The 14,882-nt window shown below is 35.5% G+C and overlaps 4 protein-coding genes and 1 long non-coding RNA gene across 8 annotated transcripts in view; 3 read left to right on the top strand and 2 right to left on the bottom strand.

Annotated features, from left to right (window-relative positions):
* The window catches only part of LOC117161157 (uncharacterized), a 125,858-nt gene extending 117,915 nt beyond the window's left edge, over positions 1-7,943 (bottom strand). For 2 of the 3 annotated variants that reach the window (XM_076625492.1, XM_033342469.2), the window contains exon 1: positions 7,680-7,942. The gene's annotated coding sequence lies outside the window, so the exon portion shown is untranslated. Of the gene's footprint in view, positions 1-7,679 lie in introns of all 3 variants that reach the window. The other variant, XR_004464959.2, reaches the window with a different exon arrangement.
* LOC117161056 (uncharacterized) lies at positions 1,118-10,434 on the top strand. Its single transcript, XM_076625566.1, has 9 exons — positions 1,118-1,247; positions 1,624-1,829; positions 1,903-2,038; positions 2,412-2,545; positions 3,182-3,449; positions 8,172-8,182; positions 8,277-8,303; positions 8,596-8,703; positions 8,779-10,434. The coding sequence occupies exons 1-9, from the start codon at positions 1,130-1,132 to the stop codon at positions 9,628-9,630; spliced, it is 1,860 nt and encodes a 619-aa protein (XP_076481681.1). The 5' UTR covers positions 1,118-1,129; the 3' UTR covers positions 9,631-10,434.
* Positions 3,470-7,537, top strand: LOC117161170 (uncharacterized). The gene is made up of 3 exons (XR_004464965.2): positions 3,470-3,702; positions 3,871-4,716; positions 5,097-7,537. It is a non-coding gene; the product is annotated as an uncharacterized LOC117161170 (long non-coding RNA).
* Positions 10,321-11,787, bottom strand: Hou (GID complex subunit 8 homolog protein Houki). Its single transcript, XM_033342474.2, has 4 exons — positions 11,593-11,787; positions 11,259-11,463; positions 10,784-11,178; positions 10,321-10,627 (listed from the first exon to the last, which is right to left on the bottom strand). The coding sequence occupies exons 2-4, from the start codon at positions 11,377-11,379 to the stop codon at positions 10,451-10,453; spliced, it is 693 nt and encodes a 230-aa protein (XP_033198365.1). The 5' UTR covers positions 11,380-11,463; positions 11,593-11,787; the 3' UTR covers positions 10,321-10,450.
* Positions 11,788-11,991: 204 nt separating this feature from the next.
* hyx (cell division cycle 73 hyrax) lies at positions 11,992-14,804 on the top strand. 2 transcript variants are annotated; one of them, XM_033342454.2, is made up of 4 exons: positions 11,993-12,188; positions 12,597-13,864; positions 13,952-14,093; positions 14,171-14,804. In XM_033342454.2, the coding sequence occupies exons 1-4, from the start codon at positions 12,058-12,060 to the stop codon at positions 14,205-14,207; spliced, it is 1,578 nt and encodes a 525-aa protein (XP_033198345.1). In that variant the 5' UTR covers positions 11,993-12,057; the 3' UTR covers positions 14,208-14,804. The 2 variants fall into 2 exon arrangements, with proteins under 2 accessions (XP_076481604.1, XP_033198345.1); XM_076625489.1 differs by having other exon boundaries at positions 11,992-12,188; positions 13,952-14,804.
* The last annotated feature ends 78 nt before the right edge of the window (positions 14,805-14,882 follow it).

Here is a 14,882-nt window from a genome sequence, read left to right as displayed (position 1 = left end):
AAATCGACCGTGTCCGTGTCCGTCACGAGCACGTGCGACCAGCGTCGTGACGCCAGGTGTCCACCTCTCCACTCGGAAGATACAACAGCCCTCTATAGATCGGAAATGTTTCTTTCGATGGTTAATCTACACAGCAAACTACTCCATTCTATAGAAAAACAGTTTCATTTAACAATCTACTGAAATTGAGGTTTCATAAAATTTCGAGTATTTCCAACAGAGCTGTAAAAGGGATACGACATCTTATGGACAATTCGATGTTAAGTACGATTCCCATCCTCTATTTCGTGGCTCGATCTATTTCAACCACGTGGAATATTGATGTTCATCGTCGAAGATTCCTTCCGTCGTATCCCATCTCGAATAGAAGGACGCGTTTCCAATAAACGTAGCCGTATCTGACGGAAACCGACCGAAAATACCGCAATTTATACCGGTCTGACCTACAATGTTCTCATAGCCCTGATCACACACGGCTGATAGGGGAGAAGCCTTCCTTATCGACCGGCAATACGTTCTTTTAAAAGATCCACAGATCCAACCAAATGGATAATCGAACGAATACGAACGCGACGAGATCGTCGTGAAAAAGGCTGTTTCCGAGGGGAGAAAAAAAAATATGGAGTGGAACAGGAAGAAGTTAATTAAGGCCGCTCGAAAAAAAAATTACAACCAACGATTCTCGAGTGATGTTTAGTGGATTGGTAGCATTACCAGTAACGATTGAATAAGGAAATAGGCAGTAATAGAAAATGAAAGCTTCCTGCCGATACGTTTCTAACACTTCACTCGCTTTTGTCAATTTTCCATCGAATCAATCGACGAACAGAATGAAAGGAGCAAGGAATATGATCTATTGAATATCTGACTGGAAATCGCTGATTTTTCACCATCAACAAGACGCAATATAATCGTCCCCTGTATCGTTTCCAATAACCTCCGTCTTTGTTGAAGGGAAGGAAAAGAGGAGAGTGGCCGCGATTAAATACCGCTCCAAAGAGAGAAGCATTTGCTCAGTTTCGCAACGTATTTTCCGTTCGATCACGGGTAATTTTAAGAAGCTTACCGCGTAAGAGGATCAACGGCTCGGCTACGGTGCAGTTACAGACATCCTATCGAAGTACCGTCGATGATTCGACAAGAAAAGAGTTTTGTTTCGTATCCGCCGATTGGTTTCGTGTTTGACCAAAGTGATCTACGTCCTTTTAGAGATGGGTTATACGAAATAGATTGGATTCTGCGGAAAGGTAGAGATTTGGACAGCAGATGGCGGGTTTGAGTAATATGGACTCGTATATAGTCAGACATATAGAAGATCTTACGCTACCACTCATATACCGGATTCAGTAGTATACGACGCGTAGTCAAACATCTCTCGAGTATATTTCCGCTAGGTTTTAGATTAATTTAGATACAGTTTCGAGCATGAAAGTTACTACCAGGATATACCTCGACTACTTAATCGCATGAAAGAATATCCAGAATACATTTAGTTTCGATGAAGATTAAATTTGAATAATTTTTTAAGATCCGAGGCATATTCGCGTTCAAAATATTTTATAATTTTCTCAAAAATTTTCCTAAAAAAAGAAATACTACAAGCACGTTGAAAACTCTTCGCAGGTATCGTGGCTCTTCGTATGACGGCCCTACAGATACCACAGCACGTCGTTCTAAACGAAACTGTCCGTATGCAGTGCAACTTCAACCTGGACAAAGAGGTATTGTACTCGGTGAAATGGTACAAAGACGGCCATGAGTTCTATCGTTTCGTGCCGAGGGACGAACCCATGGTGCAGACCTTCCGTGTTCCTGGCGTAAACGTGAACGTGAGTATATCTAGCAGGAATATCCAATCGCTCTGAAATAAAGATTAGAATCTGTGACGATCTTCGGTTGCAGATACACAATTCCACCAAGATATCGGTAGTACTGAACAATGTGAATCTTACTAGTTCAGGGAGATACCGATGCGAGGTCTCTGCCGAGGCTCCCGCCTTTCAAACCGTGTCTGATCACGCAGACATGACGGTAGTAGGTGAGCAAATTTATTAATTCATTTCCGGCCACTTAACCATTCGATTATCCTCTTGAGACTAGCAGACCCTCGAAAATGAATTGTGCGTTTCTACGGTATCACGTGAGGCATACTATTTCTCCGAGGTACTTGCAGTTACTTATTTTTAACAACATGCGCTTTAATTACAAAATTACAGATAAACCGAATTTATTCCCTATAATCGCCATAATCGATTATTAGTTCGTCAATAATTTATACATAATGGTCAGATACAGATATCGTTACTATAAATCAATCAAAGTGTCCGGATATTTACGAGCGACAGTATATGTGAAAATAGATAGCTGAGAGCTTGGCTAATAGAAAAAGGTGAAAATTGCCCTCTTTACAGTTCTTCCTGACGAAGGACCACGAATAACCGGTGGTCGTTCACGCTACCAAGTAGGGGAGGTGGTCCGCATGAACTGCACATCAGCACCCTCAAAACCGGCCGCCCTGTTAACTTGGTTCATCAACGGCGATCCGGTAAGTACCTCGTAAAAGAGTCTCTCCCTAATGTCCTGCGTCTCTAATTCGGCAATGAAAACTCAACTACTACAGTCTATGGATTTATGAGTCTACAGGTCTATACGATCTGCCATAGATATAATTCGCCACATTCGCTTCAGAACTATCATAAATTACCCCGAGATATAAAACACTAGATCTGCCACTCTTATCTTCCTCGCTCTCCCCTTCGTTCTCTCTTCTTTGCCGCCACTTCCTTTTTCTTTCTTCCTTCTATCCCTTCCCCTCATCTCTTATCCCTTCTTCCTTTTCTCATTCTGTAGCCTTTTTCTCATTTCCTTTTTCTCTTCTCTCATTTCCCTTTACAAAATCTCAGACGATTATACATCGGATCGATATAAAATGTTTAACCATCTAAGGAAGCTTACACATCAACATCTGTCGATCCACTTCCATACTAGACAATTTCTGCCTCTATGGCTAATCGCAACAAGCGAAGGATGTCTCTCATGTAACCGTGAGAAAAGCCGGCATAATGGCGACCGATGTGAAAAGAGGGCGCATAAAGTGAACTCTAATCGCGCATTGTCGGTAAAAGCCGCGACTCTGCCTCTGTCCGTTTTATTGTTACGAAAACAATCAACGGCTTTTCAGGCCGATACCCAGTACCTGAAGGGACCGCACATTACCGCCGTGGACGAGAAGGGCCTGGAGACCGCGGTATTGGGCTTGGAGTTTCGCGTTGCCAACAAACACTTCAAGCGTGGCGACATGAAGCTCAAGTGCTTGGCGACAATAGCGACCGTCTATCTGCAGAGCAAAGAGGAGAGCGTGGAAGGAGACGAGAGGATCCTGAAAGCCCCGGTGATGGAGAGCCGCGAGACCAGGGCACAGAGCCACACACGCAACGATTTAATCAATGGTAAAATCCCCGGTGATTCTCCGTCGTTCGACCAAACATTTCGCTGGAAACAACCTAGATGTCACCACTGTTCGGTCAACAATTCGTAGATCCTTTCGATTCGACGTTTCAGACAATTCTATACGGGAAAGTTCAGAAATCAAGGATATAAGATTATACAATTGACACGGGAACGACTCTACGTGATAAAATACATCGAAAGTACAGAATACAATTTTTTGGGGATAGGATCGAATTTAAAAATTTGTTTAATGTACGTAAACTTGGGTAATTATAGAGTAAATAATTAACAGGGCATACATTCTACAATTGTGAAATGTGTGAATGTTATTATACTTTTTACTTGATTCTCCATGTAGAATCGTCTCTTTACCGACTGTAACGTGATTAATTGGACCTTATACTTTGTTTCTTCTTTTAGTATTGAGGACATTGCCAGGGAACATCGTGACAAATATTAATTCTATGGAAAAAAGAGGATTTACAATACGTTACATATTTTATTAGTTAAACACTAATTTAGGGACTACTATTTATAGTTGTATTACACGGGTGAATACTTAAACGAAATTCACGCAAAATTTACTGGCCGTTGTATTCGGTCAAGAGAGATACACTTTCAAATGCAAATAAATCGCGAAATTGATTACATTATGGGTTAATTGGTTGGCGATTAAACACTTGCCCGTTTGGGCTTGATAAATAATTCATCAATCAAGATGGTCAAGTGACAATTAACCTAACCAAAAAGCATCGAATCGGAAGGATTGATAGTGTTTATCGGAGAAACAAACCTACATGAATAATAGACACAACAAACAGAAGTCGAACTCGTCATAATTTCACATATATATCGTTTACAGAGAAAAATTCAAAAATATGAGACATGAAATTCTTAGCTATCCAACATTATTTTAAACTTGACCCAATTAGGCTGCTTGGAAGATAGAATATTTTTCAAAGTCAAAGAAATCCATTACAAATATAAATACAGGTACAAATTTATCATTACAAATCCAGATACAACAATTTAATTGATTGAATAGACAATGAAGGCAGATCAAGTCCTCTCGAAAAACTGTTTAAACAGAATAGCTTCTTGGAGAAGAAAAGTGCTATTGATTTCCTGTTTGCTTTGAAGTGTTTTATTGAAGATCAAGTAATGATGAATATGGCATGACGAAGAGAGTCTTAGATGATGAATGAAAGTAGAAACTTGATCTTGTTTGAAGAATATTCCTTTTCCATTTGCATTATAGAATCTTTGGTACGTTGATATAGATCAGAAGATTTGCAGTTGCAAAAAAGAAACATCGCTTTGATATTCTGAATAAGAGCAGTAGTAGGAAGTTAGCAATACTAAGATTCTTTTGCTTTTCTCCATCGTCATTTAAGTTCTTTGCTTAGAGCAAACAAATATGCTTGGGACAACAATATTAGTTTTAAGTATTATATAGAATATTATTATAGAATTTTGTATATTGTCCATTTATGCCCAAATAATTCTGAACGGTTAATATTGTCGCTTTAAAAATCAGTCCATACAATAACTGAAAAGCATCATGTTCTAAAATATTCTCAGCTACTTAATGGTTGCAACTTATATTTTGTAAAGCGCATTCTAAGGAAAGTTATTTTCTATTTCAGGGAGTGAGGCAACCAGAATATTCAATCGGATGATCATTTTTCTGATCACGGGAATCATCCTAGCTCGATAATAACGACAGTTATTTTTCACGTTGCTTCCTAAGAGTGTAAAACGAGTACGTTAGGAGATTGTTCCCATCGTATCTAACGCTAATTTTTAAGCCGCGTAATCGTAATTAAATATCATATCGATAAACATAAGGGTGACGTTCGACTAGACGTCTTCGTCGTACGAGTAGTGACAGATCTATCTAACTCTCTATTTCCCCCTTTTTTAATTTGAATTAAACCAAATTCGATTCGCTTACTGTAGTTTAAAAGAAATTAATCTTGAAATTACCTTTGAAAAATTAAATTAATTCAAAATATTTGATTAAGAAGATTAAGATAAAATTTTCAGAATATTTATGTGTACAATTTCTCAAAGAAAGTTATGAAGAAAAATTCTTTAAATATTTGTAGATCTGCCACTAATAATAAACCAAAATATGTTCTAGGCTCTAAATGTATTCTCGCGTGAAGAAAAGGTTTCATTTAAAACATATCCATGGAACTACCAAAGAGAGGGAGAGAAAGTAAAAAAATAAAAGAAAATACAACACAGAACAAATTACTCAAAGAAAAGAAACCAAAGGAAGCATAAATCCGTCTCTCCATATGCATATATATATATATACATATATTATATATATGTTAGGTCGTCCAGAGATCTTTTTAACAAATGACAAGGAAGTTCTCATTGCTTTCCCATACATTGAAACAATATTATTTTTACTACAATTTTATAAGGGTACTTCTATTTTTATTGCATATCATTTTTTACATATTTGACAAAAAGAAAGGGGGAATCTCTATATGGAAAGCACATGTCTTTCCATCTCAAAATCTTGCTATTGTGTTGTACAAATGCAATGGAAAGCAATCAAGAACAATTTTTGATAGCTAGCTTCACAAACGGATGCTGGGTAATTATTATTTCCACTAAATTGATATCAATTCATTATGCCATAAACTGTATGCTTTTGTTGTCTAATAAGTCTACTTAAAGATATTTTAAATAACAGAAACATACAAATTTTAAGTAAATCTATGTCGTTATAAAGATAATAATGTATTCAAAGTTCTTTTCAATGAATTCTGGTATTAACTGAAATTTCAATTCTTGAAAAATGGAATACCCAGTGGTGACATAAATGGTGCATCTCATACAACGTAATCTCAGCTATAATACTTTAGGAGCGTATATTTTTATCTAGATTTTTACATTCAATGATCGTGTGACTTTATCACGTTTCAAGTTTTCCCGCGTAAATACGAGGAATTGAGAACAGTTTGAAAATAGGCGCCATCATATGAAAACCACGTTTTAAGCGAAACATTTTAATGCGGGGAATTATATATAAAAGTGTGTTATGTCAACATTTTAACTAAAAATATCCTCGCTTTCGTATGTTTGTACAAATTTTCATTTACGACTTTAGCTCAGGGCCCGGAGATTTAACGATCCACCCACGAAATACACATTTCAAAAATCCATCTTTCTTGTAAAATTGCTAGACAACGAAATTTCCAAAAATGATACTAACCCAACTTTTCTTCAAATTATTCTAATGATATCTTAAGGCTATTAAGCACTATTGTACATCTAAATTGTTTACAGTTGTCTTCCTGTACGAAGCAATTTCACAAGAAAGATCGTTAATTAAACATTGTTAATGCTACTTATCGTTATTTACTGCGAAAATTTTATTGGTGAATTATTTACATTGTTATTTCTAGACTACGGATGTTTATGCACTTTTCGAAAATGTAAAATTTCAAAGATTTGCAGAATGCATATAATATGCGATAATATATAAAATATCAAATTATTTTGATATATTTTATTGTAGTACAATAATTATATACATATATATATATATATATATATAGTTTAATATTATAATATATTATTATATATTTCTATATATGTATATAAAATAGCATTTATTATAATATTTACTAGATAAAACAAATTTTTATTCATATTTCATTATATTTATAAAAATAGAAAACAGCATAATCATCAGCAGTCTAAATATTTCTGTGTGCATGTGCGCGAAAATTCAAAAATTACTACGTTACTAAAGTTACTACGACGTGAACTTTTGAGTGCTTTCTCTATATAACGAACATTTTCTCTCTTTTATTAAAAGAAACTTTTACATTTTTTCGCAAATGTTAATTTTGAATATAATTAAGCATGAAAGAGGAAGAAAAAAAGGCAAAAATCGCACACGCGTCGTCGTAATGTCTGATAATTAAGCTAAAAACGAATATGTGTTTCTTACATAGTAGCGTATCAAAATCCTGGTACATACTTGTCATATCATAAAAAGTGTTTAACGAAGCTGTAAATATGTACATAATTTTCATCGTTATTAAAATTCACTATTATAATACTCTTTCCGTTTCGTTTAATTCCTTTGTGGACGCGTAATTTAACCTAACCTAATTTTTTGACGCAATGCTAATACTCGTAAACAATGTCAAAATCATTAAAAGTTCGATGTGAAAATATTAAAAATATATGGATTCACTCACCAATAGGAGCAATATTTTCTTTGGAAGAATGCTGTTAAGAAACCATGACACAAGGCCTGCCATACATCGCATGAAGAATGATATGTAAAATGTTCCATCTTTATAACTGTTCACTTTTATATGAAAATCCTGATACTATTTGATACACAGGATGTATACACTACTAATTTTCGAATGACATTAAAAATTTTTAATGTAAAATCTATTTGTAAAACGACGAACGCCACATATAAACTTCCTTCCGACGCGACTTTCAAGATGCAAATGGCGTTGCTACCGTATCACGTGATCTCGCTGCCTCCTTTCCCGCCAAAAATTCTTGTACCGAAAAATAAAAATTGAAATAAAATAATTATCATCACAACGTTACTTTTTCCATGTATTTTAAGGCTTCATTAATAAAAAGTACACTAAAATTTCGAAAGTGAATAAATCATGACGATGAATGTTACAAGCAGTTTAAATAATTTTTGTCGGTTTTTCATACGATAGAGGAGACATCTGTAAGTAGAAATCAAATGTTGTTCGTTATTTAAATATCTAATCAAACGTTTAAACGGCTGTGAATATTTAAGTATTTATACACTGCGTTAAAAGTTTTTGGAATTTGTTCAAGTAAAAGTAGTAAGTGGTAAAGATAACATACCTGATTTTAAGTAATTTACATTGTAGGTGTGTACAGTTAAAAATTCTGTGTGTATAACCTCAACGGGCCAAAGTTAACATCTAATAGAAGAATATCTAAAGTGTATCAAAACAAACAACATATAGTCTCTCTGATTAAAATAAGAAATATATTAATTTTTATATCTAACACATAAGCAGTTAATTCTTTTTTGTAAATATAAATTGTATTAAGTACTATGGTACTCGATAAAATTTTAAGCAAATATTTGATAATTTCTTTTGGATTTAGATGGAACCAATGGCATTAGGATCACCTGTTGGAAGTCCAGTGCAAAGTCCTGGAAGTCCAGGAACTTCTGCATACCTCCCAAATTTCCTTCTAGGTGATTCTACAACGGTAAATAAAACTCATCAAGTTACATTGCATAATATTGCGCAATAATTTAAGTAATCACTTTTATTAATGTTTTAGCCTGCCAAAATAAGTTTGATGAGCCCACAAGATATTCTGAAACAGTCACACATTGGTCACAGTGCACTGACCTCTCCACCTTCCCACTATGGTACTCCAGATTATCGTAGTAATCGTCAGAAAGCTGTGTTCGGAAGTGCTAATACTCCTAACACATCACAAATAGTCACAGAAAGCCACACTGGTGGACCTCCAACGAGAGGACTATTCGATACTCTAGAAACTTCTCAAACTGCATCACCCTACTTGTCAGCAACAAATCAAAGTATACCTTGCTATCAACCAAGACTTTTAGTGAATAGTATGAATACTTCTATATTTAACGATGGTGCAATGAGCCCTAATGCAAATGAATCACAAGGTCTTTTGCAATGGGTAACCGTTTTCGGTTTCTCTCCTAGTGATATGAATACAGTTTTAGCTCACATCTCGAGCAGAGTTCGCGTAGTGGACAAGCATCCTCCACCACATTCACAGAGCAACTGGATACACTTAAAATGTGCTTCAGAATTAGAAGCACAAAGGGCACTCGCGTGTAATGGAAATATAGTATCTGGATCTATAATGATCGGTTTGATCCCTTGTACAGACGAGGGTGTTATATTAGGGTCGGATAAAGAGAGTCGTTCAAGGATGAACGGAAGTACTAAATGTTTCTCGAACCTAGCAAGAGTCACTCAATCGCCAGAATACAATACACCACGCACACCTGTTAGGATACAAAATGCAAGGCCACTGGCAACTGGTTTCAATCAAAATCCTAGTTCACAATCAGTGAGATCGCCTGAAAATGTTCCACAGAAATCTACAGGTTTAGTTTCGAAAGCAATGGAATACATGTTTGGGTGGTAATTTTGACTGAAGACAATTATACATGCTGTTTCGATAATGACAAATATTATTTAATATGTAATTCTCCTTATGTTCTTATAAAAATCGAATGCAATATAGACATGAATAATCCGAGAGAGGAATATATATATATATATATAAAAGATCCCAAAAATGTCTGTTTACGCTTCTTTACTATCGATGGTACCAAATATAAATCTTTATAAACACCAATTATCACATAATGCTATGTCTAAACTATGTATTTCTCTATTAGTACTTTTTTCTACTTTAAACTACTATCAATATTTAATCGGTTCTATCGTAATATAACACAGCTTATGATTAAGGGACGTTAAAATTACTTTCGCAATGTTGAATCACGTGTATTGCATAGATATTAATTAAAATGGTCCGTTTCTTAATATACTCGTGTTATTTAGAAAATATCGGTGAATGTTATGAATATTTTTACAACCCGATAATGAACTTATTTTTGATGTTACGTCATTGGTATAATACACATGACGAGACTTATGACAATGACTTCGAATGTTAAAAATTTGCATGATTACTGTGATCAGTGCATTCCTCTCTCTTGATTCGAGTCTAATACATATATATACATACATATATATATATATATATATATATGTATCATCGATATTTTATACATGTTTCTTATAGAAAATAATTAGTACTAAGACTATGTTAAAATGCTCAAGTCTGTTTTTTTCCTAAGCCCTGCTCACATTGTAGACACTAATATGGTACAATCATACGTTCATTTTCTTGTACTAATAAATACATTCATATTGTCCCACACTTCGCCTGGTTACAATTATTTTGGACTCTCAATAGTGGCACTGCCCAAATCCGTCATTTTTGGATACTTCACTTTTTTCTTTTCCAGCTCATCCTGTGCCCAAAGTATCATCTTCAGCAAATTATTTAATCGTGGGCTAGTTGACTCTTTGTGCTCCATCTTCAATATAGCTGCATTCAGCTCGCTTGCTATCTAGTTTTATAAAAAAAAAATATTTGTACTATTAATTATAAAAGCAAATATCATTATTGTTTGTAAAGAAACTTAGTAAATATAAATTCATAAATAAAATTATTATTGCAATCCATTGAAAATAAGAATTAAATATTACAGACAATAATTGTTTACCTTTTGCCTATGAGTTGGGTGAAGTAAATCACTATAAGGACTCTTATGGGGCTCATCAAAAGCCAATAGAGCTAAAGTACGCTCTAATTCACACAAAATAATATCGTCTGATTCTCCAGCTTCGCTCAGTCTATCTTGAGCAAATTGCAGAGCCTCCTCTATTTTTCCTGTACGAATCAGTTCAATTAGATGCAGCTGCTGCAAATGGAAGTAAAGATATCTATCGTTATCCAATAACTCTGGATGCAGCTGATTCACGAGATCCGTTGCCTCCTGAATACGACCATTTTGAATTGCTTCCCTGATACGAATCCTGTCATCCAAAGAGCTTAGATCTACTGTGGGCTCCACTCCAGACTCTTGTTGAAATTTTTCCGCAGCTTCTTTGAATCCCTCTACACAACAAAACTTGATTGTGACTGATTGATCAAGACACAACAGCTTAAAGTTATATGTTAAAAGAGGAAAATCTAACCTGTAACTAAATAATTCATAATCAAATTGTTCATAGAAACACGTTGTGTGTAAGAATTCTCTTCCAGCTTGGCGACCCATTCATCCTTCGTTATGTTATCCTGTTTCTCCGGGTAGCTCATCGTTCTTTGACAATCAGCATAAATGTTTATGACAATCCAATATATCGTAGACTACTATGTACCTACAAACTCAATCGAGGTACCCTATTGACAGATATTATGGTGATTGTTTGACACAACAGCTGATTCTTTATTGTTTCGAAAGTAAATAAGTTAAAGATATGATCGTGGAAAGTGTGTCTTAAGAACGATTCACATCTCTCAAATACTAACAACTCGAGAAAAGTGTAAGCAAATTTCCTATGCAGTAAACTGGAAATATTATGTTGAAAGTATATCTTAATAAAGTTGTGTGGAGAAGCGACGAGCAACGAATAACGCTTCGTTCGATATTAATAGCAAACACAATCGAAGTATGCCCCAAAAGTTAACGTACACGAATGATGCGCGAGTGTGTATAGTAATTTATTTTTTGATTCACTTTACCACCTAAAGGTGGTGTTTGTGATCATGTGACTATCTGCATAACCGGCATTCGCCAGATAGTGCGCTTTCGATGAAATTATGGTCACGTGGTCACATTTCTTATGAATCACAGAAAAACCCAATAGGAGACAAAACCCAATAGGCGTCGGACCAACCAGCAGATCAACCAATTTATTTAAAAGTCATTCTTTTCTATCCGCGTTTGATAAAGTAGGAGAAGTTTATACCAGCGTTCACAAAGATCTCACAATCATGGCGGACCCATTGAGCTTGCTAAGGCAATATAATGTTAATAAAAAAGAGATAATCGAACGTGAAAATCAAATAATCTTTGGGGAGTTCTCGTGGCCGAAAAATGTCAAAACTAATTATTTAACTTATGGGTAAGTGATTACTAATTTTCTAGAGAATTAATCGTGACAACTGTAACCTCAAACTTTCTTTCCACCATTGGACTGTCTTCTGCATTTTCTCCTTACCACCGATTAAATACTATACAGTTTGCGAAAAGTTTGTCAGTATCTTCAAAGATTGATGAATTAATATTTCAATTTTCAAAACTAGGAAGAAAAATCATTTTTTGTACTTTTTATTTTTGCAATGTCTTCCATTATGCGTATTGTTTTTTTTTTTGGTTATACAAATCAAAAAAACACCGCTAACATATCATCTTTTATTCTATTTTTTAAATTGATGTTGCTACCAATGTACTGTTTTATCTTATATACAGAAATTTCTGCGGACATAGAATATTTAAAAATAGGATAAATACAAAATTTAATTTTTCATAGGTCTGGCAAGGAAGGAACGCCAAAGGAATACTATACCCTTGAATGCCTCTTGTTTTTACTCAAACATGTACAACTTACACATCCTGTGTATGTGCGGCAAGCGGCTGCAGAGAATATACCAGTGGTACGAAGACCTGATAGAAAAGATTTATTGGCATATCTCAATGGTGAGACTGCTACATCAGCCGCCATAGACAAATCTGCTCCTTTGGAAATTCCTACTCAAGTTAAAAGGACAGCTGAAGATGGATTGGAAAGTGGTCCCTCTAAAAAGCCACGTTTTGAAGAGACTCATGTCCAGAAAGTTAAAGAGCAACTTGCTGCCAGGCTGGATGCTCCAAAGGAAGCTTCCGTCACAGTGGATAACATTAAATCCCTTTCTGAGGCAATGTCTGTTGAAAAGATTGCGGCTATCAAGGCTAAACGTTTAGCTAAAAAACGTACCACAATTAAAGAAAACGATGATATTGGAATGGGATCTGATTTGCGTGTTATATTGATGGATGTTGATGATACGAAAGACATAGTTTCCAGAGAAAGACAGTGGAGAACACGCGCGACTATTTTACAGAGTAGCGGGAAAATATTTGCGAAGAATATATTCGCAATTCTTCAGAGTATTAAAGCTCGTGAAGAGGGTAGACAGAAAGGTCCTGCTGCACCAACACCTATAGTTACTCCACGCTCCACACCCATGCGCCCGTTACCACAGCCAGCTGTTTACAATCGTTACGATCAGGAAAGGTTTATTAGACAAAAAGAAGAGACAGAAGGATTCAAAATCGACACTATGGGTACTTATCATGGCATGACTCTGAAGTCTGTGACAGAAGGCACTAATCCAGCTGTTAGAAAACCGCCAAGTAATCCTTCCACGACTCCTAGTTCTGGCTTGCTACCGACTTCTGCTGCTAAACTTACACCGCAGCAAGTGGCGCAGAATAAGCGTCCTAGCAGAACTCCTATTATTATCATTCCAAGCGCAAATACATCACTGATCACGATGTATAACTCGAAAGATATACTACAGGATCTGAAATACGTCAGTAACGAAGAAAAACGAGCACAAGGCTGTAAACGAGAGAACGAAGTCCTTTTGCAACGAAGAAAGGAAGGTGGGCTCACGGTACCATACAGGGTAGTAGATAATCCACAAAAACTTACAAATGCAGACTGGGAAAGGGTCGTGGCGGTATTTGTAATGGGTCCAGCTTGGCAATTCAAGGGTTGGCCTTTCGATGGTAACCCTGTTGAAATTTTTTCAAAAAGTAAGTTTACTTCCTTTGCCATATGAATAATACAATATTCATTATTACGAGAGCAAAATTTAATTTGGTTAATTTTTATTTTTATAGTTTGTGCATTTCATTTAAAATACGACGAAATGAGGCTAGATACAAATGTAGCACGTTGGGCAGTAACGGTGATAGAACTAAGCAGAACAAAAAGACATTTGGATCGGGCAGCATTAATGGTATTCTGGGAACATCTTGATAAGTACCTATCTATTCATAGAACCTTCAAATACGCATATAGTACTCCAATTACTTTAGCTGGTATCTTATTCCTTACAGGCATATGATTAAAAACAAGCCACATCTTCGATTTTAAACTTGATCCTGTTCAAGACCACGGTTATCGTTAACATGGGTGCACGATTTTCGCTAGGTTACACACTGAGAAATTGTATATATTACTGAGCAAATCAACATGTACATACATATATACAGATATATAAGTATTCGAAAAATGCGAAAATTTGTCGCGTCTGTACCCATTTGAAGAGTTCCATTACGAGAGCTTGGCAATAAATTAGAACTAATCCTCACATGTTCGCCCAATGAATATATATTCGAACTGGGACATACATGAGAAACAATTCACACGCGTAACATTGTTAATCTTTCGATTCGATTTTACAAAGTATTCTGGATTGTAAGATTAATATCCTCGTGTAACTTTCACGTAGTAAAGTTCTTACTATGGTATTGGTTACTTTAGTATAAACTGATGTGCCTATTATTAAGCAAACAACAACAAGCATTATTCTTAAATATATAGAGCATAAAAAAGAACGTGTTTCGTATATCCATACATGTACCACAACATGCAACACGAACGACTGGTAGAGAAGAAAAGGAAATGTTCACGGTGTGGTACATCCCGTGAAATGTATATTACAGAACCAAATAAAGAATAACTAGTATATATCGCTTGTGTATCTCAGTGTTTGTCTTTTCCTTCCGCTTACTGTTTCAGAGTGTAAATGAAAGAAAAATCCAAGAG

The sequence above is a fragment of the Bombus vancouverensis genome, chromosome 16 (assembly GCF_051014615.1).
Source record: "Bombus vancouverensis nearcticus chromosome 16, iyBomVanc1_principal, whole genome shotgun sequence".
NCBI classification, from domain to species: domain Eukaryota; kingdom Metazoa; phylum Arthropoda; class Insecta; order Hymenoptera; family Apidae; genus Bombus; species Bombus vancouverensis.
This window is presented reverse-complemented; position numbering and strand designations above follow the sequence as displayed.

Excerpts from the sequence above, each read along its gene's own strand:
- hyx (XM_076625489.1), top strand. The coding sequence starts at position 12,058 with ATGGCGGACCCATTGAGCTTGCTAAGGCAATATAATGTTAATAAAAAA. Across the intron at positions 12,189-12,596 it reads ACTAATTATTTAACTTATGG|GTCTGGCAAGGAAGGAACGC; the intron begins GTAAGTGATTAC and ends AATTTTTCATAG. Across the intron at positions 13,865-13,951 it reads TGTTGAAATTTTTTCAAAAA|TTTGTGCATTTCATTTAAAA; the intron begins GTAAGTTTACTT and ends TTATTTTTATAG.
- Hou (XM_033342474.2), bottom strand. The coding sequence starts at position 11,379 with ATGAGCTACCCGGAGAAACAGGATAACATAACGAAGGATGAATGGGTC. Across the intron at positions 11,179-11,258 it reads TATGAATTATTTAGTTACAG|AGGGATTCAAAGAAGCTGCG; the intron begins GTTAGATTTTCC and ends TTTGTTGTGTAG. Across the intron at positions 10,628-10,783 it reads ACCCAACTCATAGGCAAAAG|ATAGCAAGCGAGCTGAATGC; the intron begins GTAAACAATTAT and ends TTATAAAACTAG.
- LOC117161056 (XM_076625566.1), top strand. The coding sequence starts at position 1,130 with ATGATTCGACAAGAAAAGAGTTTTGTTTCGTATCCGCCGATTGGTTTC. Across the intron at positions 2,546-3,181 it reads GGTTCATCAACGGCGATCCG|GCCGATACCCAGTACCTGAA; the intron begins GTAAGTACCTCG and ends ACGGCTTTTCAG. Across the intron at positions 8,304-8,595 it reads AATTTGTTCAAGTAAAAGTA|ATGGAACCAATGGCATTAGG; the intron begins GTAAGTGGTAAA and ends TTTTGGATTTAG.